Source organism: Paramisgurnus dabryanus, chromosome 2, assembly GCF_030506205.2.
Source record: "Paramisgurnus dabryanus chromosome 2, PD_genome_1.1, whole genome shotgun sequence".
NCBI classification, from domain to species: Eukaryota; Metazoa; Chordata; class Actinopteri; order Cypriniformes; family Cobitidae; genus Paramisgurnus; species Paramisgurnus dabryanus.
The window spans coordinates 40,615,423-40,640,037 of NC_133338.1; the positions used below are offsets into that span (position 1 = coordinate 40,615,423).

The window sequence follows — 24,615 nt, forward strand, 5'->3', positions numbered from 1 at the left end:
TTGTGAATTCTCATTTTAGAGATGCATGCATTATTGATTTACACAAATTCATAATTCCGCTGGGTAATCTACTACAATTCTGTTTTATTTCAATCTTTAAAACAATAATGAATAATATAAAAGGGCTGTACATGAGAACATAGAAACATGCCATCATTTCCTTCTTTAAATATGTTTTACATATTTGTCAGCATAAACCCGAGCCTCACGTGCCCTAGGTCACATATTGTCATGATAGGAGGGCCAAATGGGACCAAACAGAATTGCTTCTAAGTTCTACTCAGAACACAGGCAGTGATATCACAAATTTGAATACAAGTTCAGATAGGGGCCAAACATAACGTCATGAAAAATTATCCCATTCATGTGAAGCTGTTGAAATGAACATTTTCATGACTACAAAAAGAGAGAGAAAGACAGGAGACATTGTGACCAGACAAAACACTTTAAACTCCTATCTTTAAGAAGTGTTTTCATAAAGATATCAGCGTTGGCCTCCTTTGCTAAGCTGATAAAGAAGTCTAATAGCTCATCTACGTAACAGTGAAGGTTCTCAGAATATAAACAGTGTGGCATATATATACATTGTATTTACATTACAAGAGCTTTTTTGTGACCGTACTTATTCTGGTGTTCCTGATTGAGATTTTGCGGCTGGTATCATAGATATCTATTCATAAACAGTAATACCTTCATTAATGGTGCTATAATAACCGGTGAACAGACCTTAATTACAATGTGTAGATTGTGAACAATACACTCAATTCACATCATCTGTATTGGTTTAGCTGCATAGCCTAACACATAGGCTAATCAGAAATGTTCTCATTTTGAGCTTATATGTGGTTCAAACTTAACCACAAGAGGCATATTGCGAATAAACTACTATTCATCTTGAAGAGATGAAAAATAAAAAATATTACAAATGGGTATTGACCTGTATTTGTAAGCTGTCGTTTTTATGAAAAGCCTCAAAAGTAAATCTTTGTCTCGAGTAGGAATAGTCGGAATAACGCTGCAGCATTTGCAAGAAGTACGTTCTTGTCTTCATGATCGAAGGACATTAACCATCTGGTAATAAAGTCCAGGCGAAAAACACACAAATCTAAAAATTTTAAAAAGACAGAAATAAAAAAAGAGAGGAAGCAATATCCAAAGAACTCGATGGCTGCCAGAATTTCATTTCAGTGCTACTTTTAGTCATCGTAAAAACAACATAAAATAGGGAAAAACTCCTCCCCGTCTTGAAAACTTTACAACGTAGTGCTGTAGGAGACTTTATATTTGTTGACATTCTGGAAGTGGATGATCTTGGGTTCACAAGTGGTTCTGCAGGGCAGCAGGCCCTCCTGGGCTTCCCCCATCAGCCACTTGTAAGTGGTGGCAGCCATGTCACTGGTCACGTGATCTTTTCGCCACCTGTCTAGCCACGCCTGAAAGCGTTGATGCAGACGAGTGCTTACTCGCTGGTGAGACTAAAAATAATCAAGAAATTAATTTATTACAAAGCATTGTGAGCTATAAATGAGATAACGTGCATTCAATGTCTACATACCTGATGAGCTCTCAGTTGTGCGGTACGCCTGTACATGTAGTCCTCTGACTTGAAGACGTACACCATCTTGTAGGAGTTGAGCTTAAACATGCACTCCATCTTTGAATCCTCACCAGCTTCTGAAGATTTCTTGGCTGCTTCTTTGGCTTCTCTCATTTGCATCTCCTGGCCCCTCTGGCACTTACGAATTCGCCTGAGGTTCCTTAAAAAGAAAGCGTTCAAAGTTGTTTTTTAAATTCTTTTGAGACCTAAAAAGATTATGGTTTCTTAAATTTAGTACAAATGTTATTATGCTAAGCATCTGACGGCATAAGGAGAGAAAGATCCCAATCAAAAAAGAAAATTATGTCCCACTACGACTTTGTATGTACAGTGCACCTTGGTCTCAATAGATATGATACAACAATCTCCATTGAAAACTCATATCCATGGCAAAACCATTTTGATCAAGTGCCAAAAGCCAGATTTTTCGGAAAAAAAGGGACAGTTTATTTTCCCGCATCAATTAAAGACTAAAATTAGAAGTGTACTTACCAAATGTTACAGATGGGTATAGAAACCAAGACTCTTATTTTGAATTCGGGACTTCACTTAAAGAAACTAGCCAATCGTCACAAAAAAGAAATCAGGTAGGGAATAAGGTTAAATGGCCAGGATATGGGTTAACATTGTGCATTAGGCATTGCATTAAGACCATGCACTAGAAGTGTTTGTTGCAAAAACAATGGAGCAAAGTTACTTACTCACACTGCACATGAAACAGAAAAAAGCAATGAATCATTCCCAACTAAATTTTTTTTTTTTTACGTTCTTGTCGGTTTATGAATGAACATGAAGATACTGTTAACCACTGCACATAAAACATGCATGAAAGAAAAAATGATACAAGCACAAATCAAACATCCTCCCATGCTAGAGCCCTCTTTTGGAAAGAAAAACACGCACATTTTAGGATAAAATTCAGACCAGATTTTTATTGACAAGGCCCTCTCTCTGAAATACAGCCGTCTGTGTGTCAGACCATAGTGAGTTCAAATTAGAGTCACAGTAGCGCTTTGTGGACCGACAACCCTGATCAAACTGAAGAAAGAATCGCAATGGGAGGACAAATCATGTCTGAGATCTCGGCATACAAGGTCTACTCAGAAAGTCCTAACACTCAAATCTTACAGACTATAAAACACATTTATACACATATTGATGAAATTAAGTCACATACAGAAATAGATCTGTGAATAGAATTACACAAACAGACCACAGCACACTTTATGAGAGAAAGCAAAGTAGTTTCTTTTTTTTTTTTTAAACTTAAGCGTGGGCTATTTAAAAAGATTATCAAGTCTATCATAATAAAGTACAGATCTGTAAAGAGCACTCACACAGGCCCATCTTATCTAAATGCACAGATTAGTCTTGTTGAGCCACTTTAGAAAGATTCACTTCAAAAAGAACATGATTACCCAACCGAACCCGGTTAAGAGCAGGCATATATAAAAACATCTTCCATTTTCTCAAATATGAGAATCAAAAACAAATATTAAAAATGAAATGCATTTTAACCCCATTATCAATGACCATTAAATGTGTTATAAAGGCTCAAACACAATTTTGCAAAACAGAATTTTTAGGTAACACCTCTGCACACATTCCCCACAAACACACCATACTTACAATTCATAAATAAAAGGTATAATAACAGATATTACTGTACTGTGGCCACATCTGAGAAGAGATAAACAGCTTTCAACAGTTTCTTTAAATAAAAGTCTCAGTAAAGTGCGAATACAAGCAGGCAGACGGCTTGCGTGTGTTTTGGGTGATTACGAACAAGGCGGCGCTTGTACAGGATGACTCCCAGACATTTACCAAGACTACTGTAAGCATTCCTGTGATGTTCCTGTCTTGAGCTGATGGTACATGGGAAGGGGACAGATTTAAAGGATGGGTGTACTTGGCTGAGCCTCACCTGGGTAGAAACACAGGCTTCTGAGAGAGGTGCTCACGCAGCTCTGGAGAGGCAGAGTTGGTATTCAGATAACGCTCCACGTAGTCGGGCCAGCGCTGTAAACCACATACAGACGTCAAAGGTTAGATGCAATAGGAAAAACAGGCAGCGTTTAATGACATTATCATCTTCTCTGCTTGAATAATATCGCCGGGATGGCCCTTTAATGTGTTGTTCCAACTGGCTCACTTCTATTTATGAATCTCATTTATTATTCAAAGACTTGTTTTTTTTGTCTTATGCTTTATATTGACCATTTTCAAGATGCAAAACATTTAGTTTTTTTCTACAAAAGAGCAGAATAAAGAACGGAGTTAAAATCAAAGTACTGCGGAAAAGTGAACATGAGGCTGCAATATATTGCAAGGTGACAAGCAACTCCTTTGCATAAAGTAAATTATGTAGAGTCAGAACAGCCTTACTTTTAATAGCTTAGCATTTGAATAATTTATAATAACATTATTAATTAATACCAGCATAGCCTTAATGTAATTACACGAATGTCTCAAATCAATTGTATTTAAATTGTACAAAATATATACACATTGTAAACAAGTCAAACACTACAATCCATTTTCCTAAACAGTCCCTCTTTGGCTGAGAGCACCCTATAACATCAGAAGTCACATTACTGGTGTTTTCTTGTTGCTGGACTCTTGGCTTGCGGTGGTGGTACACTAACTGATAGGCTACAGATTATGGTCAGCTCCAGGGGGAGCCGGGGAACTGACCGTGGAGCGCTTTAAAGGAGTTGTCCACTTTATAGATGGGGCCCATTGACTTACCATAGTATTTTTTTTCCTACTATAAAAAGTCAATGGACCCCATCTTTAAAGTGGACTACTCCTTTAAGAGCTCATGTCTGCCAGCTCCATGATGAGGGTCGCCTGAAATGATGTATGGGTCACAATGGCACTGACCAAAGAAAAGACCTCCTGTTCGGGCAAACAGGATGTCATACGCTCAAATTTGTCATCAAAAAGCAAGCTTTTAGTCAGCAACTAACAACTGAGTGTCCAGTGCAAAGTGACTCAAAACAATGATCTGTATTGAGAGTGACAAAAATGCAGACAGACAGCTAATCTGTCATGACGACATATTTGTGGGTTTATTCTTTTCAAACCAGTAGTGACCAGTGGTGCTACAGGTGACAGTGTAGATGAACCAGATGATGAAGTAAAAAGTGAAAGTGTAACATGCTTGTCAAGTATGCAAAGCATACTCCAAATGTGACCTCTGCATTTAACCCATCCCAGTGAATAGTAAACACACGCACTGCAAGTCATGAACACACACACACAAACAAACAAACCCGGAGCAGTGGGCAGCTATCCGTTCAACGCCTGGGGAGCAATTAGGGTTAAGGTGCCTTGTTCAAGGGCAACAGAGATTTAAACTGGCAACTCTCGGGTTACAAGCTCGACTCTCGAACCACCAGGCTACGACAAAGAGCAGCTCTCTACCCTCTCACAGTAGCAGGTGCCAAGATGCCGAATAAGTCGATATATCTGAATGCCGGGTTACGCTTGGTTGGAGACTGTTCATGCACACCTGTATACTCTACTTTGACCTTTAGGGGGCAGGTGAAAAAACTGTGGTCGGGCACTTCACATCAGTGAGATTCGTTTCTTTGTAGGTTCTTGGCCTAAAAAGCTGCTGTGAATGTGCAGCACTATGCCAGCAAAGCAGCTTAAGGCATAAACACAACAAATTTTTTCAGTAAAGCCTCTAGCATGTACCTCAGCTTCAACGGTTTCATCCGAGTTCTCTTCTTCGCTGTCTAACAGCTCCACAGCCAACTGCACGCTCCCCTTAGACTTCTGGAACAGTAACTGGAATAGAAAAATCACCAGTTTAAATACATGTAATTGAGTAGTGCACATGAAAAACCAAAGTGTATATATTCACTTTAATACGACTCAAATTCATGTATATTTATTATGCATTCACCTTTTAATTAGATATTTTAAAAACATCAAAAGAATGTCTGTACTTCCCCCACCAAAATTGAGAATGTTTCCAATAAAACATCTACTGTGTTTCAGCAAGCACAAATGAGTTAACATAATAAATGTCACAAATTTGAAGATACTAGAACAAAATATCATGATGCCAGATGACACTTTGTGATTTATTAACAGTAATTTGAATTCACAGCGACACCAACAATAACGTCCCAAATGGTGTCTTGTAAATTTCAAAGTGAAAAGTTTTCCTGTGCTTCTCCTGGTACACCGTAAAAATTCCTTGTTGTACCGAACTTGAATTTACTATTGACCCTTAGCTAAGCCCCGCAATCCTTAGTTACTGTTGATATACCTGTCAAGACTGGCAAGTCTATTACAGTATGCATGCACTGGTGTCAAACATTCCCAAGGAGATAATTAGTCATTTTTGGCAAATAGATGAAATAGGGACTGCAGAATGCATTTGAGGGATATATTCACCCAACGTAATATATAGAAATAATTGATTGAAGCTAAAGCCTACGTGTCCCAGTGCAAGCAGCAGCCACCTCATACGCTGACCATTCAAATGGGAAACACACGAATTGAGGAACAGCTTTGTTCATACACAGCAGGGTAAGTGAAATTTGTGAAAGTAATCTAATCAAACAGCTTATCCATAAGTCTTCTGAAATAAACACAAGATATAAGCCTGACACTTTGCAATGATAACATTCTGCCGCTTATAGAAGTAAACCCGGGAGAGACGTGATCGAATTGGGGTACTCGGGGGTAGGCTGTCCATTAAATAGCTAAAATATCAGTCAGCCTCCGTCTTGCCTTTAATCATCTTATTTTGCGTACAAATAAATGCATTATGAACAAATAACCATTATTTCATTATTTCTAAGGAATAATGTGTTGTGTTAGCTAGCTAGCTAACATTAACGTAGGTGTTTTTGTTAATCCTGTCGAGATTGGTTGTGAACGAAGCCTTCCACACTGCTTGATCAAAGTCCGGCATTTCTCCCCTTGGGTTTAAGGTTTCAGGAAGGGAAAACTTTTCACCAGCCCGTTCAAACTTTTAGGATACTGGGTATTAGGGGTAGGCGATAAACCGGTAGTTTAGAAGAAAAACAGTAGAAAGGTTTCAAAAATTTTGGACTATTGTCTCTATGGAGGTTACACGCCCACTTCACGTTGTTGTGAACGTGGTCATGAAAACGCAATATCTGTACACGCATTTAAGCACCACAGTTTTAAAACACGTGATTTTAAGCCATTGAAACAATCAACAGTGCTAAATGCGCATGCTGTTTCCGTGTGAGAGGAGCGCGCAACCCCTGCATCCACTGCTTATTGAGCTTGTGAGCATTTTTGCGTCAAAATGCCCATCTTTGCAAGTATCCTCATAAACACGGCAATTTAGGTCTGAAGAGAAACTAAACAGGAAAAGAAAACGCATGTGTAACACTATATTAGAACCAGACTTTGGTCTTAAAGGGGAAGTTACCTAATTTTACTCCTGTGTGTCACTCACGTTAATCAAACAGCATTGAGAGAAAATCTGTCACTGCTCTTGACTAAATATTATAAAAATATTAAATATTATAAAAATACTAAATATTATACTAAATGTATATGTATACAATATTAAATATTATAAAAATACTAAATATTATACTAAATGTATATGTATACAATATTAAATATTATAAAAATACTAAATAGTATAAAAATTCTAAATATTATACTAAATGTATATGTATACAATATTAAATATTATAAAAATACTTAATATTATAAAAATACTAAATATTATACTAAATGTATATGTATACAATATTAAATATTATAAAAATACTAAATATTATACTAAATGTATATGTATACAATATAAAATATTATAAAAATACTAAATATTATACTTAATGTATACACACGCACGCACACATATTTATGATTAAAATATTTAATCTAGATTAATCGCATGATTGTCATGAGTTAACTCGCGATTAATTGCAAACTAATCACACATTGTTATTTGTTCTAAAATTGACCTTAATTTAACACTATTCAAGTTTTTGACGCGTTAATCAACATGGGTGTGGACAAATATAGATTCTTTATGCAAGTGTATGTTTACACCATCATGTTTACATTTTCTACAGAACCATTAGCCACTGTTTGTCAGGGTTTTCAATTTTCCTTTCAGAAGACCTTTTTTTTCATTTTTATTTGCTGTTGCATCATCTGTGACTGCCAAATTGATTCGGAATGAGCAAATTTTCAAAAAAAATGTTTTTATATTTTGACATTCTCTATTAATAAAACTTCAATACAATGCATGATTTGTTGTAATCTGACAAAACATGAAAGAACTACACCGGTGTGACAGAGTCAGCAAAGTTAATTTTGAAAAAAAAAAAAAAAAATCCAAAATTACCACAAAAATGACCACATCCATACCTTAAACTCACTGGTAAAAGTTAACCAAACATTCACTTAAGACATAACTGATTATACCTGCGTGAAATCTTGTCGAAACATATTTTTAAACTGTAACTGTAATTCTATATAGACGCCTATACATGCTTCAGATGTGTCAGTCAGCGTGAGGTATCAGATTTACACAATCTATACGCACAACGCTTCGGCATGTTTCCCTCGCTAGAAAACTTGACAGACCTTCCACGCATAGTTACGGTTGCTAAACCACGATTGGCCTGTGGCGGTTTTTGGAGGTGGCTTAGTGAAGGGTCAATTGGTTTCAACTTTCTTGACTAGTAAAGAAGAGCTATGAATGGTAAATAAAAGTTTAAATAACTAATTCAACTCCTCACTACTCAAGAAAGTTGAAATGAATTGAAATTCAAGTTGATTAAACTTAAAAATTTAAGTGCAACAAGGAATTTTTTACATTGTACCAGAAGAAGAAACTGGTAGTGTGGGATTTTGTGATACAAATTGTCACATGAAAAATACAGGAGGACTTGATAACTTAAAATATTAAAACTGAGTAACTAAAACTCCATGAAAAATAAAAAGCTCAGTTTTATTATGTGCCTTGCATTTCTCGTACACCTCTGGGATGGCATCTTGAGAAAACTAGTTCATAATTAGCTCATCATTTTTCACATGCATGCAGAGCCTGCATGTCAACAATGTGCAGCAACAAACTGTAAAATGAAAAAATAAGAAGAAACTGCATACAAAAAAAATCAATAAAAGTAGTCAATAATACCCCGACTTACAGATGTAAAGATTTTTCCTTTTGAATATATAAGGAAAATATATATCTTCATATAAAAAAATAATGATGTGATGTGACTTACAGATGCACACATTGTGATGTCCATGCTTAAACCTAAAGCAGCCCTACCTTAAAGCAGTTCTCATCAGACATCAGCTGCTCAGCTTTGCGCTGATAGGCCGCTTCGCCACCGCTTCTGGATGTTTGGGTGGACTGGGACCCGCCAGTGGCTTTGTTGGCACACTCGCTAAGATAGAGATCGGTCACCTGTACACAGATCTCATCACTGACTATATGCTGCAGCTGTGAGACACAAAGGAAAGGGAAAAAGGTTAAATAGGATTTTGCAGCACTGAAGTGCAGAAGTATTCTGTATGCAAATATCCTAAGGCTAAGTCCACAACATTAATTTCCGAATATGCCTGGCAAACATTCCCACAAACATTGTTGACCTAACTTCCCAAATGGATTATCTGAAAGTGGAACATCTATTAATTTTGTTAGCAAGCCGATCACAATAACCCAATGATCTTGTAATGCTCTTATGCAAGTTTTTAGAGAAGTTAGTATAATATTTCAACAATTCAGGATGGGTTTTAGAACAGAATACTCCTAAAGAAAAGGGCGAGTAATAAAATCAAATCATCCTTCATAATATCTAAAGTAACTGACCTGTCTGACCATACTCTGGATGAGTTTGTCCATGGTGAAAGCAATGTAGGCATGGATGGTAAACATTTCCCTCAGCTGGTCCTCATATTGAGACGTCTCCATGTTGCCATCCAGAAGGTTTCGAACCATCTCTAAGAAGGCAGAGTAGTAGTCTTCAACATCAATTTCCACTGTAAAAAAGTAAGGATATTTTTGAATTATGGGAACATCATTATAAACAAACATAAGTCTTAACCTGAACGTCTCCTTTTAATTGCCCAAGCAGTTTCCATGGTGACAGGAGCCTTGTGGGTTGCAAGCAAATTTGACAGAAATATCACTAGCTTGCATAGGTGTTAAACCCCCTAAGAGATTCACCTGTCTACACAAATTTTAATACATCTTAAACACAAGTCCTCAACCTTACATGTGAACTACGCCAACACAAAAACTACACACTGAATGAAAAAAAAATGATTCATTAGCAGCTGTGTTCTGCTGCATTCAAGGTCAAACTTACTGGGTTCTTTTAAACGCAGCTGGACGGCCGGGCTGTCATTCTTCTCTCTTTTCAGACCCAGAACATTTCTTTCCCACTCTCTCTCTCTGGCATCTTCCTCGATCTGTTTTTCTGCCTGCCCGTAGATCCGCAGCAGCCGGGAGCACAAGATCTGGTGCAGCCTCAGGAAGATGTACCAGTTATTGTTGACAAAGAAGAGGTTGTAGGCATCATCGCAGTTACTGAGCTTCTGCTGGGAAGCTGTCGTATGGCTAAAGAGAAGCTTGGACTTGGTCGATGTTGTCCCATTGTGCTTTTTAGTCCCATCTTCATCCGGTTCGGTCTCCTCCTCCTCTTCCTCCTCGACGTCGGAAAGCTCACCGCGTCGAGCAAACAGCATGTCCGGGATGAAGTGGTAGATGATCTGTTTGATTTTGTACTTGTCGTCTTTGTGGATGCCAGACTGCCTCTTGACGTGATGGATGATGAGAGCAGCCGCATCTTCTAGTATTTGGCTGTCCTCGTACGTGAGGGTCATGTGGGGGCCTGAGAGCGGGGCGGCATTGTCTTCTGAAGCCTGCTCCTGTCGCTAAGTGGGTGACAAGTTGTTGGTTGTTATAGCAACAGTGACAGTGCTTAAGAAAATGTCTTTCGCTTATAGATAAACACACAACACAAATTACAAGCACTTTACATGAGCAGGTTAGAAAATAGGGCCTGATTCAAAGTTGCATTTTTTAGTAAAAAGGGTATGCTTAAACTTCTCTTTTACAGAAAGCAAAAAAAAATTGTCATTTTTTACCAACAGTAACTTAGCTAAAAAGGTCAAAGAACAGAAAAGAAATGCAGTCGAAATTACTATTAGTATAAAAAAAGTCAAAATTATTTTACTTGGGTGTCATTTTTAATGTTTAGCAACCAAAACTATTCGGAAGAAAAAAGCCTATCGGACACTTTAAAATGATTCCATACTGCCAACATATTTTTGATTTATAAAGCTTGGGCGCCTCTTACACTAGGCTTGTTGCTATTTGATCATGTCATCAAAATTTTTATTATTCGGTAAAAGGTATTAGGCCAAAAATGCTTTTTGTTATTTTCAGCCAAATAGTTTAGTTTGCCAAACATTCCGTGCATCCCTAGAAAATGTTGTACTTTTCTGGGGATGCACAAATTTAAAGACATACATTTGTCTTTCCAATGATGTAAAAGCACTAATGGGTTGCATAGTACCCAACGGCTTGGGCCGGGTCGGCTTACTTTTGGGAGCTTTTCCACTGGGTTCAGTACGTAGAATCCGATACTTTTTAAGTACCACCTCGTTTGGGGTTCCAAGTGAGCTGAGCTGATACTAAGGCTATATCCACACGAAGCCGGTGCATTCCCTATCCGATCATTTTTTTTCCTTGCTCTAAAAAAATAATCCGTAAACACGAAACCACTGAAACCGACTGAAAGCGGTGTAGTATATATGTGACCCGTCACGGAAACCAGGGACACAAGTCGGCAGCACAAGTTTCGAGAAAATGAGAAAAAGTTTTTTTTCAAAATTTGTGATTTTCGTTTTATTGCAGAATCTGTTAGTTGAGATCAAGAAGAAGCCTCTCCATGTTTGAGATAGCAGTTTTTGTATATTTAAAAGCGTACATTTTGCGGTTGAATTAGGCTTGTTTTTCCAGAGATTCTAGCGTGCAGCGGGGGGCGTCATTGTCTGTGTGTATATTTACATACTGTATAAGCTTTTGTTTTCGCCTCCGCCCCCAAACGGGAACAGCGTGACTACTAAATAAGGATAGTTCGCCCAAAACTGAAAATAATGTAATTAATGACTCACCCTTATGTCGTTCTAAACTCGGAAGACCTCCGTTCATCTTCGGAACACAGTTTAAGATGTTTTATCGTTAGATTTAGTCCGAGAGCTTTCTATCCCCTTCATTGAAAATCTATGTATGGTTTCCATGTCCAGAAAGGTAATAAAAACATCATCAAAGTAGTCCATGTGACATCAGTGGGTCAGTAAGATTGTGTTGATGCATCGAAAATACAGTTTGGTCCAAAAATTGCAGAATTACGACTTTATTCAGCATTGTCTTCTCTTCCGGCTCGAGCATGAAGTCACGTGACTGTAGTGACGCGGCTGCCCTGTTCCTCAGACATGTTTGCTAAGTTTATTTTTTTCAAACTTATAGCGTGCGTCTCCCCACACTGTAAAGCTCGGGCGCACAAAACAAAAATAAAAGAAGCTGGGGCGGAACAAATAACAGTCAGCCGCATCCTACGTCAGCCGCGTCACTGACTTTATGCGGCGCCGCAGTCGATGACGTCAAAGTACCGCGAGAGCTCTTCAAGAAATCTTACGGAGTAGTTTAATTTCGACTCGCTCTCGCGGTACTTTGACGTCGTCTCTATGTCAGTTCTTGCAGCGCAGCATGAGTCCAAACACACAAAAGTTACACAGATATCGTTGTATTCTTCATATAATTGGCTACATGTTTTGTCTATCAATATTTTCCATGAAGTCATTGGCTGATGGAGGAACGAGCGAGCCATTGGTAACATCTCTAAAGGATGTCACGTTTTCGACGGCGCTGTTTGGATGATCTATTATACTACTTCCCTATTTTAAATACAAACTTTGAAGGCGGGTTCATGTGTTTAACGGAGTGTAAGCTCATATACCCTTACATGTTACGATTTAAATAGTCTTCAGACTGTATATTATATTGTATAACCAGACATTCATGCGAAATCTGACGTAAACAATCTATATTTCACGGATTATACGCATTTGTGGACAAAAATGGTCATTGGATAATCTGAAACAGACTGGATTCGACTTGTGATCCCCACAAAGGTAAAAAAGAGTCATGTTTATTTTTGCATGTTGTCATTTGGTCATAAAATACTACATATGATGCTAGAACATCTCAAAACGGCTTTACAGGGGGTATGGCTTAGCTAAATGAGATGTAAATGAGCCCTATTGTCTCCCCCAGCTGGAAAGAAGAGTCCCTTTCGTCTCGATTTTCTCGGTTTGAGTATTTCTGAGTTCCTATATTCAAATGGCCACAACTTCTCCAAATCTTATCAGATTTCCATGTGTTAGACGTCGTTGGAAAGCTTAGAAACTGCACTTTCAGAATCTGTGAATAACTCAAAATGCCCAGATCCGACTTGTGTCCCTACTTTCCGTGACTGGTCACATATGCCGGACCAGTATGGGGCGCTGTAATTCTGCCACAGATATACACTATACACGGAGAAGAAGACTTTGAGCATGCGCATAGCCAACGTATGGTGTTGTCCATTATCACTTGTTGGTCACCACAATTGCATAGAAGCAATAGATTTTGCTGTAATAAAGCTAGTAGGCTTTAGTAGCTTCTGTAGCACGAACACAATCACGTAATCCGCCGTTATTGTTGTTGCTGTTACGTGTGACGCTTCCGACACGTGATGTGATGACGTTTTCGCTTCACAAAATATACGGATTGGCTGTACAGAAGAAACAGCAAGGGTGTCGGTTTCAGATTTATCCACTTTAGGACCCGGTTTCAAAAAATAGCGGATTCAGTCTCCCAAAACGCCGGATCCGTGTGGATGATACGCCAATACGATAACAAATTTATACGTATGCAGTGATACGCGTCTCCGTCTGGACAGCCCCTAAAACATGACGTGAAAACACCAGGTGTGCCTCATAAGTCTTAAAAAGTGAAGCAGCTGGCTCTTTGATCGCCCCCTGGTGGCTGGCTGCAGTACAAGTCATAAACCCCGCCCTCTCCATTCAAACGAATAGGACTCTGATCTAAATAAAAAAGTATTTACACTTCCAAAAAAAGTTTTTGAAAGATGGTTTTGGTCCTCTCAGGTAGTTGATATTACACTGATATATGTTCAATTGTTCTTTTTTTTTATACGTTTAATTTTAGCTAGTAATTTGATGCTATAGAAATGGGGCGTGTCGTTATGATTGGCGTGGTTGAATTGGGTGCGCAAGCGTTTGGGCGGAAGTTTAATACCGTGGCTCCGCTTTCTGGCTCCACGGACGATTCCTTCTGCGCATGCCTTGGCTCCAAACTAACGTTTTTACGTAACATGGCAGCGACCAAGGTCGGACATTTTTGGCTTCAATTCATTACAATGGAGGGAGGCGACATCGCGTCGTCCATCTTTTTCTTTACGGTCTATGGAAAACACAGAAGATCACTGATAGGTCTGAGAGAATCGTGACGAGTGTCGTGCTAAACGCAAGAATACCTTTACATTGTGCTTGCGCTGTCTCTAGCAAACATCCACAGGTTGAGAATCGGGAACACCATACCATAGTTTTCCAGACTTGCGGTTTGTATCGGCTCATTCGCACATTCCACAATCCACATTCACGCCATTTGTGCAACTTAAATGAGGCAATGGAGCGTGTTGACTGACACCACGGGTGTTTGTGTCATGTGAGACACAGGTAGTGATAAACGCGATGTGCAAACATTTATTTGTGGTGGTCAATTTTGATTTTGTGGCGAACTGAGAAATAAATGAATGTATGTATGGGAATGTATAGCATTCCAACGACCCTCCCGGTGTTGTATGATGTCACAGCAGTAGGCAGCGCAAATAAACGACACGCCTATGATCCTGCCAAACACTGTCAAAGTGTTACTAAACTCGATGGAAAAGCTAACCAAGCCGAAGTGAAGTGAGCTGACCCGACCTGCCCGTGGGGTACTATGCAATAGAAAAAAGCTATAAGCAAGCACAAGTTGAAACTTAATAAATATTAATTCAATATTCTGTCAAATAAAATGTCACTTTTGTGTCTAAGAATTGTGTCAATCAAAATGTATTAGCAGAATAGCAATTTTAGGCTTTTTCAGACTGGCTACTGCTTTCATTTTAGGTTCCTTTTAAACAGCTTACAAGTAAGTTTAACATGCCTTAACAGAACTTACAACAAAATCACATGACTGTGCCTCTAATGTCCCTACTGTTTGCTTTTTCATACCTCATCATACAGACTCTCAATTTCATTGAGCAGCGTCTTGGAGCGAAACACCTTTGTGTCGTTCTGTTTGAAGTTAATACCCTGGTGATCTAAAGACTTGAGGTAATACTTCTCATTCTGCTCCCTCCAGATCTTATTGAAGCCACGCTGAGCCTCTCGCCACTCCTCTTCTTTAATTTTCAGCCTGGAAAAGGCAAAACGCATAATGAATTCTGTGATGAAAACCTCAAATGAAAAAACAGTAAATGACAAAGTTCACCGTGACTGTTAACTCTTGTGGGGATTTTTGATTATTTGAGAACAATGATATTTAAAGTTATTCAAAGTCATCAGCTCAGCGGTTATCAGATAGTAATGTTTACTAACAGTATTACTTTCTGATTTTGTCTGAAAGTAAAAAGGGAATCTAAAATCAAAAACTATATACTTTGATAGCTTTTTACTGACCACAATGCATGACATTTTATAGTATTGTGAATCTACAGTGAATCCATCATCAAACAATACAATTCATGCTGACCTTTTCAGTACAATAGGTACAGAGACAGCAGGGTTTGTCTTCAGACCGTCTATGATGTCTGGAGCCTTTTCTCCGTATATCCTCTGGATAGCTTTGCGATGAATGACCTCGGAGGAGCCTCCGATGGTGTTGTCCAGCCTGAACTTGGCTTGTTCCTCAGCTGACATGCGCGACATCCTCTTTTGAACAGTCTCAAGGACGCGGATAGTGGCGAGGTTTGTCTCCAGAACCACATCGAGCTGCGGTGCACATAACATGATCGGTCAAACACTAAACCAAACATCAAGAAACTGATAATGGATAGATTACTCGTGTCACTAGGAGCTTCACACATTTACCGCAAAAGTTTTCTTTCCTTACCTCAAAGCGCTCATCTTCACATCTATATATATGTTCTTCATACTGAGTCTTTTTGGAGCTGACAAAGGTAGAATCCTCTGACCATGATGGAAATGACACCCAGGTATCATTAAGCACCTAAAAAATGACACCCATCATTTAATCGTTTATCAGGACAAAGAATGAAGATGTACTCGATGTAAACTGACACAGCATCCTTACCTCTTTGCAAAGCGGGGTCCTCCCCGTGCATCTGGGCTGCTGGAAGCTCTTGGGCAGGGCTCTATAACTGGATCCCAGTCTCTTGCAGGAAGCATAGTCAATCTCCATAGCGATGCCCTCAGTGGCCCGCTCTTTGGGAAAGCTTTCAATATGGACACTTTCTCGGTAGCCAAGAAAGTTCTTGAACCAGGTAAAAAGCTCGGGGAATTTCCTGTCAAGCCAAATAAGCGACAGCAGAAGTCAGACAAAAGTAAAAAAGAAGTTTCACCATTTCAAATAACTGTCAAATGCTTACCCTAAAAAGGGTAAGACCAGCTGCACAAGTTCAGCCCGTGAGATCACTTCTTGATTGAAAATGACCAGACAGCGCAGGAAGTTGTCATAAGCCTCTGAACTGCGCAGTGCCTTTCGCACCTGAGAATAGAGTGTAGTAATCAGAATAGTCTTTTTTTTATACAATTACAGCTCCAACATAATGCAGCTCTTTTCATTGCAGTGCATTACAAACAAATACATAATTGATGCAAAACAATATTCAAAGCTCTTACCTTTTCAAAAAAGAGAGATTCAGCACCTATTTTGCTGGCTTCAGCCATTGGATGGTCTTTTCCAATAAACTTTGGTTTCTTCTGTTAAAGAGAAAACAGAAGGTAGACGACAAACAATTAGGGTTGATAATATGGCGCAATAAAACAGCCCTGAAGTAATGTTCTGTCATATAACCGAAAGTTCACCTTAACAGGTGGTGTAGTGGGAGGTCCCGAGTGTCTGCGGATCTGACAGCCGTTCTGGTTAAATCTTTGCTTGTTATTCAGCTGGGGTCTCTTTACTGTGCCCCCATGATCAATTCGAACAGACTCTGCCTTCTCGGCTGTGGTCTTGCTCAATAACTGAGGGAGAGAAAAGGCTTGTAATTACAAAGAGTAAACTCGATTTAAATTTAAGTTAAAGGAACACGTAGCGTAGCACAATCAATTGAATCTGATTAGACTATTAGCATCATGCTCAAAAATAACTAAAGAGTTTCAATATTTTTCCTATTTAACTCTAGGGGAGCTGGAAAATTAGCATATTTTCAAAAAAAGTGAAGTGTCCCTTTAAAGCATTTTAATGAAAAAAAGCTATGCTTGTAGGTCACTAAGGTTTTGATTAACGGTTACCACTGAATTGTTAGCATCTGGAAGGAACTGGCCAAATTCTGAAAGGAGATCCTCCTGGTTCTTGAAGAGCTGGGCCACCTGGGCATAAACTTCTTGCTCGGTAAGAGAAGGTGTGTAGTTTCCCCCTGCCTCCTTAGCATTACGCTGTTCCTTCTGTACAATTAACATTTCATTTCTGAAGTAAGTATGCAGGCTTTAGTGGTTAGGTGCATGAAAAGACGCTGACAGAAATTCAATGATCCTCTCACCTGGTATGTGTGTAAAATCTCCAAAAAGGATTTGTAAACCTCTGGCTGGCCCTGAAAGCGGTTCTTGATTTTGTTCACATAGTTGATGGCGTGGTTGAACTCCACAGGCTGGTTGTTCTGCAGTGGGGCAGTCCCGGCAGTACTGTTGCTGATGGGGGCGTGAGACTGGGCGGAGGGCGAGCGAGGGGAGGCATACGAGGGAATGGATGGATTAGGCTGGCTGGTTGGGGTCAGTGCAGGAGACTGCATTGGCTGAGAAACATAAAACAACATGGCTTAGAAAACTGGAACCGTATTTAGTAATAAGCAATGAAGTAAACATGTGAATTACGACACATCATACCTTGCTTATTTTGGCAGGGGTTGGCTGGCTAGGGATAACCAATGCAGCCGTGCTGGTAGGGACTGCTGGTTGGGGCTGGTGCGGAGTTGGCTGGGTAATTGGGAGGTTTTGAACTGAAATGCCATGTGGGGTAATGTGGTGGATCTGGCCAGGTGTGGTCACGTTGACCAAGTCATTGGTCTGAACCTCTATTTTGTAGCCAGGTGGCAGGAAGGTGTTGAAGCCCATGATGAGGTCAGGGTGGCCTTTGAAGAGCTGGGAGACTCTGCTGATCACACCTGGTGTATCAATGCTGAACATAACAAGAAAGACATTAATACTAAGAGTTAGATGTGCATTGTTCCAATCTGATTGAAAACCTCCTTTTGACAGACAAATAGAAATGTTTGCTATCCAACAGTGATGCCATAATATTGGTCGAATAGTGAATCGCCATCTACTGGACTGGCACATGCTCAACACATTAAGTCATCTTTACGGATGCATTGAAACGCGTATCTTTTTGACAACATTGCCATGTGTATGTAGGGCTGTACGATTATGACAAAAATCATAATTGACCATTATGGATTGCATTGTAAACTCTAAACATCCAAAACTAAATAATATAATGTAAATTACAAATAATTATGGGAGTTATGTTGTTAGTAAAAAATTCAATGAAGGCTTTTGGCGATTATGATTATGTTTCACCCGTAATTGTAATCCTGATTAGTTTTTCGATTAAAGTGCAGTGTTTCCTCTACCATTATATCAACCCTGAAGGTCAAGTAAATTATTTTAATTATATTTCTATTTAGCCCCAGATCACAACAAAAGTCATTTAAGGTTACCTTTCCAATGAAACAGGTCTATACAACTATACAGTCACTATTTTTTATAAATTTTTACTAAATAGCCATATGTTTTTTTATCGTATAGCGCAAACTCTACATGATCTCCTCTGTGTACACATGCGACGTGCACACACTTCAGTGAACAGAGGGTGCTACCCAAAGTGGCATTTTGCAGGGAGGTGGAACTTGGCTCCTGCAACAAAAACTGAATGGGTGACCGTGTTTTTACCCCTTATTTGCACAACGCATCAAACGGTTTTTTTTTGTGTCCATGTGCTCATTTAATCTAGGTCAACGCAGCCCCGCATGAAGTCGAACTCACTCAGACAGAACTGCAAGAAGGTGTGGGGTCATTAGACTTTGCAGAAATGAGAGAGATTCTATGAACCCCAAAACATTATAGATGAGAACAAAGGTCTTAGACATCAGGTGCCAACTGGATAATAGACACGAAATGTGAAAAACTGCTAACTGGATAACACTGGATATAACTTATTGTCTATATAGTATATTGTCTATAGTTTAACAAAATAATATATTGTACCTTTTGTTGTAAATTGAGTCTTTTGGGGTATCTCATGCCTAAATTAGTCAAAGAGGTTGTATGATTCTTTGATTCATGAAAATTTTATTTAACTGTGCATAATGACATGTGCAACAAATGCATATCGAGTTCAGTCTATTTATTATCAAAGTATTTATCAATAATAGAGTCATTTTGGGGAAAAATATGAATAATTGCATGAGCAAGCTGATTTAAGTACATCCCCTAAATTTTCTTCTTGCAATAAAAAAAATCTTAGTGTGCCCACTTACATAGGGAATGAACAGGGGATTATTTGCTGTCATAAAAAAAACACATGAACAACAAGATTCCTTTAAGTGTTTGTGTCAGTGTCCGTCTACACCCCCCTAAAGCTGTAAACAGGGGAAAAACTGATGTGTGTGTGTGTGACATTTTTAAAAACGCAAAAGGAAAACTTTCTGTTTTTCACCACATTGTTGTATAGGGAAAACATAGCTTAAAGCCTGTCGCACACCGACCGAGAAGTGCAGTGTCGTGTTTCGTATGGGGTATTTTAAATGTTATGCGTCACTTCGCTTCTCGCCCAGTGTACGACCCTCCTTTTAGGGTACATTCACACGGGGCGTAGGTGTTAATGCTTCTCATTTACTTTGTTTGGGTGACGTCATGCGATTCCAATGGATTCACAATTCAGCGTTACTGTTGTTGCCCATGGCAGAAGTTGAACATTTCTCAACTTTTCAAGCGTCAACGCGTGCATCAGCCAATCAGACCGCCCCATGCAAAAAACTTAGCACAGAGCCAGCCAATTACGTTGTAAAACCATGTGGCGTTGTATGTAAAACCATGCGGCCACTATGATTAGCTGTTGGCCATGCACCAGACATGCCTTCCATCAAGCGTTAATGCTTCTGCACCGTGTGAATGTACCGTAAGTTTCATGACATGACACCGCATGTCATTTACCAAAGCCATAACCCTTAGTATGACTTAAACTTTCATGCAATTCTTGTGTTGCCTTGCAAGCACTGATTTTCCTTCAAGAAATGCTAATCTGGTAATTCTTAAGTAGCCAGAACAGAACATATGGAACCATAATAATTAACTATAATAATTAATTAAGCACCGATTACAAAACGAGTGTTGGAGGATAATAATGAGCATAACAATGAAGAATGAACATTGCTTTTTACAAAATGGATCAACAATTATTCTCTGCACTCCCTTGCTAATTAGACCAAAGATTTCCTGTCCTCTGTCAACAGGACAAAAAAGAAGAGGTCAGAGCACCACAAATATAGGTTAAGGGTTCTACTCAGCAAACTCTTCTACAGATAAAGCACCCAGGCACTCTCTGACCTGGATCATCATACACTTCTCGTGAACACAAAACCCCCTTTCCCAAAAAAATCTAACAAAACTCAAACTGACCTTTGAGACTTGAACTCTTTCATGATATCCAGGAAGTCATTGTAGACCTGCGGCTGATTGCCAAACTGAAGCTTAACTTGATCCAAATAGGAAAGTGCATCTTCGACCTGAAATCACAAACATCTCAGATCACACACATCAATGCTCTCAGCAGTAACACTTTAATAACTCCATACTCCACTATAATGTCTATTGTGGATTTCTTACCTTGAGTCTCTGAAACTGCTGTTGACCCAGAGTTGGTGCAGGAGCTGCAGGAGTATGAGAGTGACCCTGACCCACAGTCTGGACAGTTGGGCCGTGGTGATGAGGCCCACTGAGCACAGCTGTATTGCTGGTGTGTCCATGTCCCCCAGAGTTTTGGGCCATCGACAACTGTTGGGGTATAATGAAAAAGTGTTAAACATGAATTAAATGTGTGACATCACTCTTTGACAACGGAGAAGGTTAATGTCATACAGTTCTGCTCGTAAGTGTAATACAGAATATGCTAGATGCATCAGTTTTGTGTTCATTTTATCATTCCTTGCTTGTTTTGGACAGTGAAGATGCCTGTTGTTTATACAAATTGCCTCCAGGTACTGTTCGGCTTAGGTTTTCCTGCATGTCTGAGATTTTCCCCACAGTTGCGCAATGATGGTGAGATTCACAACCATCACAAAAGGCTGCAAGCAGTTATTGACGCTCAAGATAGCCAAACATGATGTTCCACTTTTCGGAAACATGTACATATTTAGGATATGGAAAGATACACCACAACTGTATTTATTTATATAAGGTTATGCTTTAATGTAAGAAAAATGAATTAAACATAGTAGAATAAAACGTGAAAAATATTTTTTTGGTACCTGGTAGGTCTGAGAAACAGAGTACTGCATACTGGATGAAGGCTGCATGTTATCTGGTGCAGTCTCAAAGAGAGAGGAGGCAGAGTTAAGGACGCGGTGCTGAAAGCTGTCCGCACCCCCCGGGGGCCGCCGCTGAGAGCCGATCACTGTTTCCTGATCCTCCAAGCGGCGCTTCATTATGTACTCATGCTCTTCACTGCGGTATATCTATAACAACCAAACATCACACCGCCATTAAATCTAATACCAAATACATACAAGAACAGTTAAAAGTTTGGACAAACTTGATTGCAAAAACATTTCAATCTACAAAACTAATATCAAACATTATGAAAACAGTTTTACCTTATTATTGAATGCTTGGATACACTTTGTGTTTGATTATATGGATGCATTAGACTAGACAACAAAGGACAAAAAGCCAATAAGTGCCCAGAAAACATGGGAAGTACTTCAAACTATTTAAGTATTCCAAATGACACTTCAGGAAGTTAACAGTGTCATCATTCTGGAGAGAGTTTCATCTAGACCAGAGGACTCCAACTTTTTGTGACCAAGGGATACCACAGTGGATAAAACATTATGGAGTGCTACTTTTTGATATTTATCTAATCAAACCGCTTTTGTTTAATTGGTTGATTATATTTTATTTTACTTGTTGATATGTTTTATCATTGTTTAAAAAGTTAACATGCATAAAGGAATCCAAGCCAATATAAAAATATACAATAAATTTAACAATTGAGACTATTAATAGAATGTACTTTGGCTGGCACCACGTTGAAGACCACTGATCTAGACAAAGAATGGCTATTTGTTTATATTTCATTTTTAAAGGCATGCCAGCAGCTTCTATGGCTATGTTCATGGCAAGAAATTGACTTAATTGTATAGAATAAAATAACGTTGTTTGAGATGTATTTAGTCTAAAACTATAAGACTATTTGGACTGAGGAATGACTATTATAAATAATAATAATAATAAGAGTATCGTCCAAATTTGACACTTTATACAATACATAATTCCCACACTTACATGTGTGTTATTGCATAGTTTTGATGCTTTATTCTAAAATATGAAAAACAACATGAATACACACACACACACACAATCATAAAACAAACCCAAAAGCTTAACAATATCAAAACACGTTGAAAATAAAGGGTCTAGTTGAAGTTATCCAATAGTTTTAGGGTGCATAAACAAAGTTTTATATGAAAACGGTTTTGCCACATTGTCTTAAAAACGCAACGTGTCAGCAGCTTGCTGTAAGTGGCTTAACTTTACGGCTTGTTGTAAAACACTTTTTTGACACCTGTCAAATTTACTCTAACACCAAACGTTTTCTCGCCCGGTTGAAAGCTTCCGTTATTCATCAACGCGTTTCGGCTATGAGATGTTGCCATTACGGTGAAGACTACAACAAAACTTTAACAATTAAATGGCATAGTTAAATGGAAAACTAGGTGATGAATTTACACAGTGGAAGCAGATGGCGACGTGCAAAGAGCTAACGTAATGCTAGAGGGAAACATGCTAGGGCATGTGTGCTGTCCAACTTTTCTTTGAATGGCTAAACTCCTGTTTCACCCATCCGGACAGTTTCTCCTCCTCCGAAAGTGTGTGTTTGAGTGTGTGTGTGCGCGCGCGCGTGTATGTGTGTCAGGCCTTAAAACCCACACACATGTCCAAAATGAACTACACACACATTGAGTGTGTGCAAAGTATGACGTGATCGCATGCACTTAATGTGTTTTCAAATGTGAGTTTACTAATGCTTTTCATGCCAACATCAAGCATTAACCTTTATGGGGCGTTTTTGCAGAAAGCGGGCAGCAGCCTCGACGGGCAAATCACCAACAGAGCGCAGATCAAGATAACCCGATCACTCGGAAATAAAAACAATCCTATCACCATCGCCTCTCTAATCGACCAACAAACGCAAAATACTATCTATAAATCACCGACAAAAAGAAGCCTGACTGGCACTCGACGTTACCAACTGTTTCTAGCTACAATCAGGAAGTCCTTATGAATGATTTCTACCGGTGAGAATACAACTGTTCTGTGATAAAAACAGCACCGTTATACAGTCGACCATAACAGATCGATAAACCAGTTTTGATGTCTTGCAGATCAAAGACAGCGAATGATAACCCGACATTTACGTTGTGCCGTTGATCAACACAGTCCAGCTTAAAAATCTTATCTAGCCTTACGTGCTAAGTGTAACTGTTAGCTAGCTATAGCGCCTCGATAAATAATCTAATATCATAATCGCTGCTGTGACATGCACCACTTCAAAAGAACAAGGTTTAACGTCGCTATCTCTGAACACAGAACTGGGTCGTTTTATGGGCTTTTTGTTGAAGGCAGTTGTGTTTGTGTAAATAAGCATGAGAGTTAGCTACTTGTAGCCTGGATGAAGCAGTGAGACGACGACAGCTAGCGTAGCAAGCGTCCGCTAGCTCACAACACTCAACTCACCCCGCAACAAACTCCCTGGATCACTTCAGTCTGTTCCGCTGAGAAATCAAACGCAGTAAAGCGCAATAACAACACTCAAATGTTGATTCATGTAACGTTTAGATTTGAATGGAAAATTAAAACGCACGTAACCATCCAGTCAAGGCGCCAGACCTCAAATTGCATGCTAGGTTGCTAATTGGCTAACATGGGAAAACAACCTCAGCAGGAGGATCCTCGGTAGAAGGCGTGACTTTGGACGAGGGCGGTCTTAACAAACTCCTACCGAGGAATGCGATTGGCTGACGTGTTGATGAAATTCGAAAATATCAGATTTCTATTGGCTTTGCCCGCCTTCTTTGAATAAAGGGTTTGTCAACATAGTAGGAAATACGACTTCTCCACTTCAAATTCTATAAGGTGAAATAATGTCGGGTAAAATGTAAAAACTGTGGCTCTACACGATTCTTCAAACTTTACGTAAGTTAAAATGATAGTTCGACCTTAAAAATAAAAAATGTAAAGATTTCCCTTACAAATTATTAACCGTGTTTTTTGTAGTAAAAGTGTAGTAACCATGTTTTTTTTAACTGTAGTAAAACCATGGTTAATTTTCGTGAGTGTTACTCGTATGTTATTTCAAACCATTATGTTTTATATTCGCATACCATTCTACAACTACCAGGGAAACGTAACTACAAAACGAGGTGGCAAAATCTTATGACGTACGATTATCAGTAAACAAGCAAAAATGACGCCCCACC

The 24,615-nt window shown here is 39.0% G+C and overlaps 1 protein-coding gene across 1 annotated transcript; it reads right to left on the reverse strand.

Moving 5' to 3' along the window:
- Positions 1–64: 64 nt before the first annotated feature.
- sin3ab (SIN3 transcription regulator family member Ab) lies at positions 65–24,079 on the reverse strand. Its single transcript, XM_065289247.2, has 21 exons — positions 23,873–24,079; positions 21,385–21,591; positions 20,744–20,911; positions 20,537–20,643; positions 17,744–18,035; positions 17,401–17,652; positions 17,153–17,305; positions 16,727–16,882; positions 16,541–16,621; positions 16,288–16,406; positions 15,993–16,203; positions 15,792–15,908; positions 15,432–15,670; positions 14,912–15,095; positions 9,931–10,498; positions 9,432–9,601; positions 8,889–9,062; positions 5,300–5,392; positions 3,522–3,616; positions 1,556–1,757; positions 65–1,475 (listed from the first exon to the last, which is right to left on the reverse strand). The coding sequence occupies exons 2-21, from the start codon at positions 21,559–21,561 to the stop codon at positions 1,254–1,256; spliced, it is 3,780 nt and encodes a 1,259-aa protein (XP_065145319.1). The 5' UTR covers positions 21,562–21,591; positions 23,873–24,079; the 3' UTR covers positions 65–1,253.
- Positions 24,080–24,615: the final 536 nt, after the last annotated feature.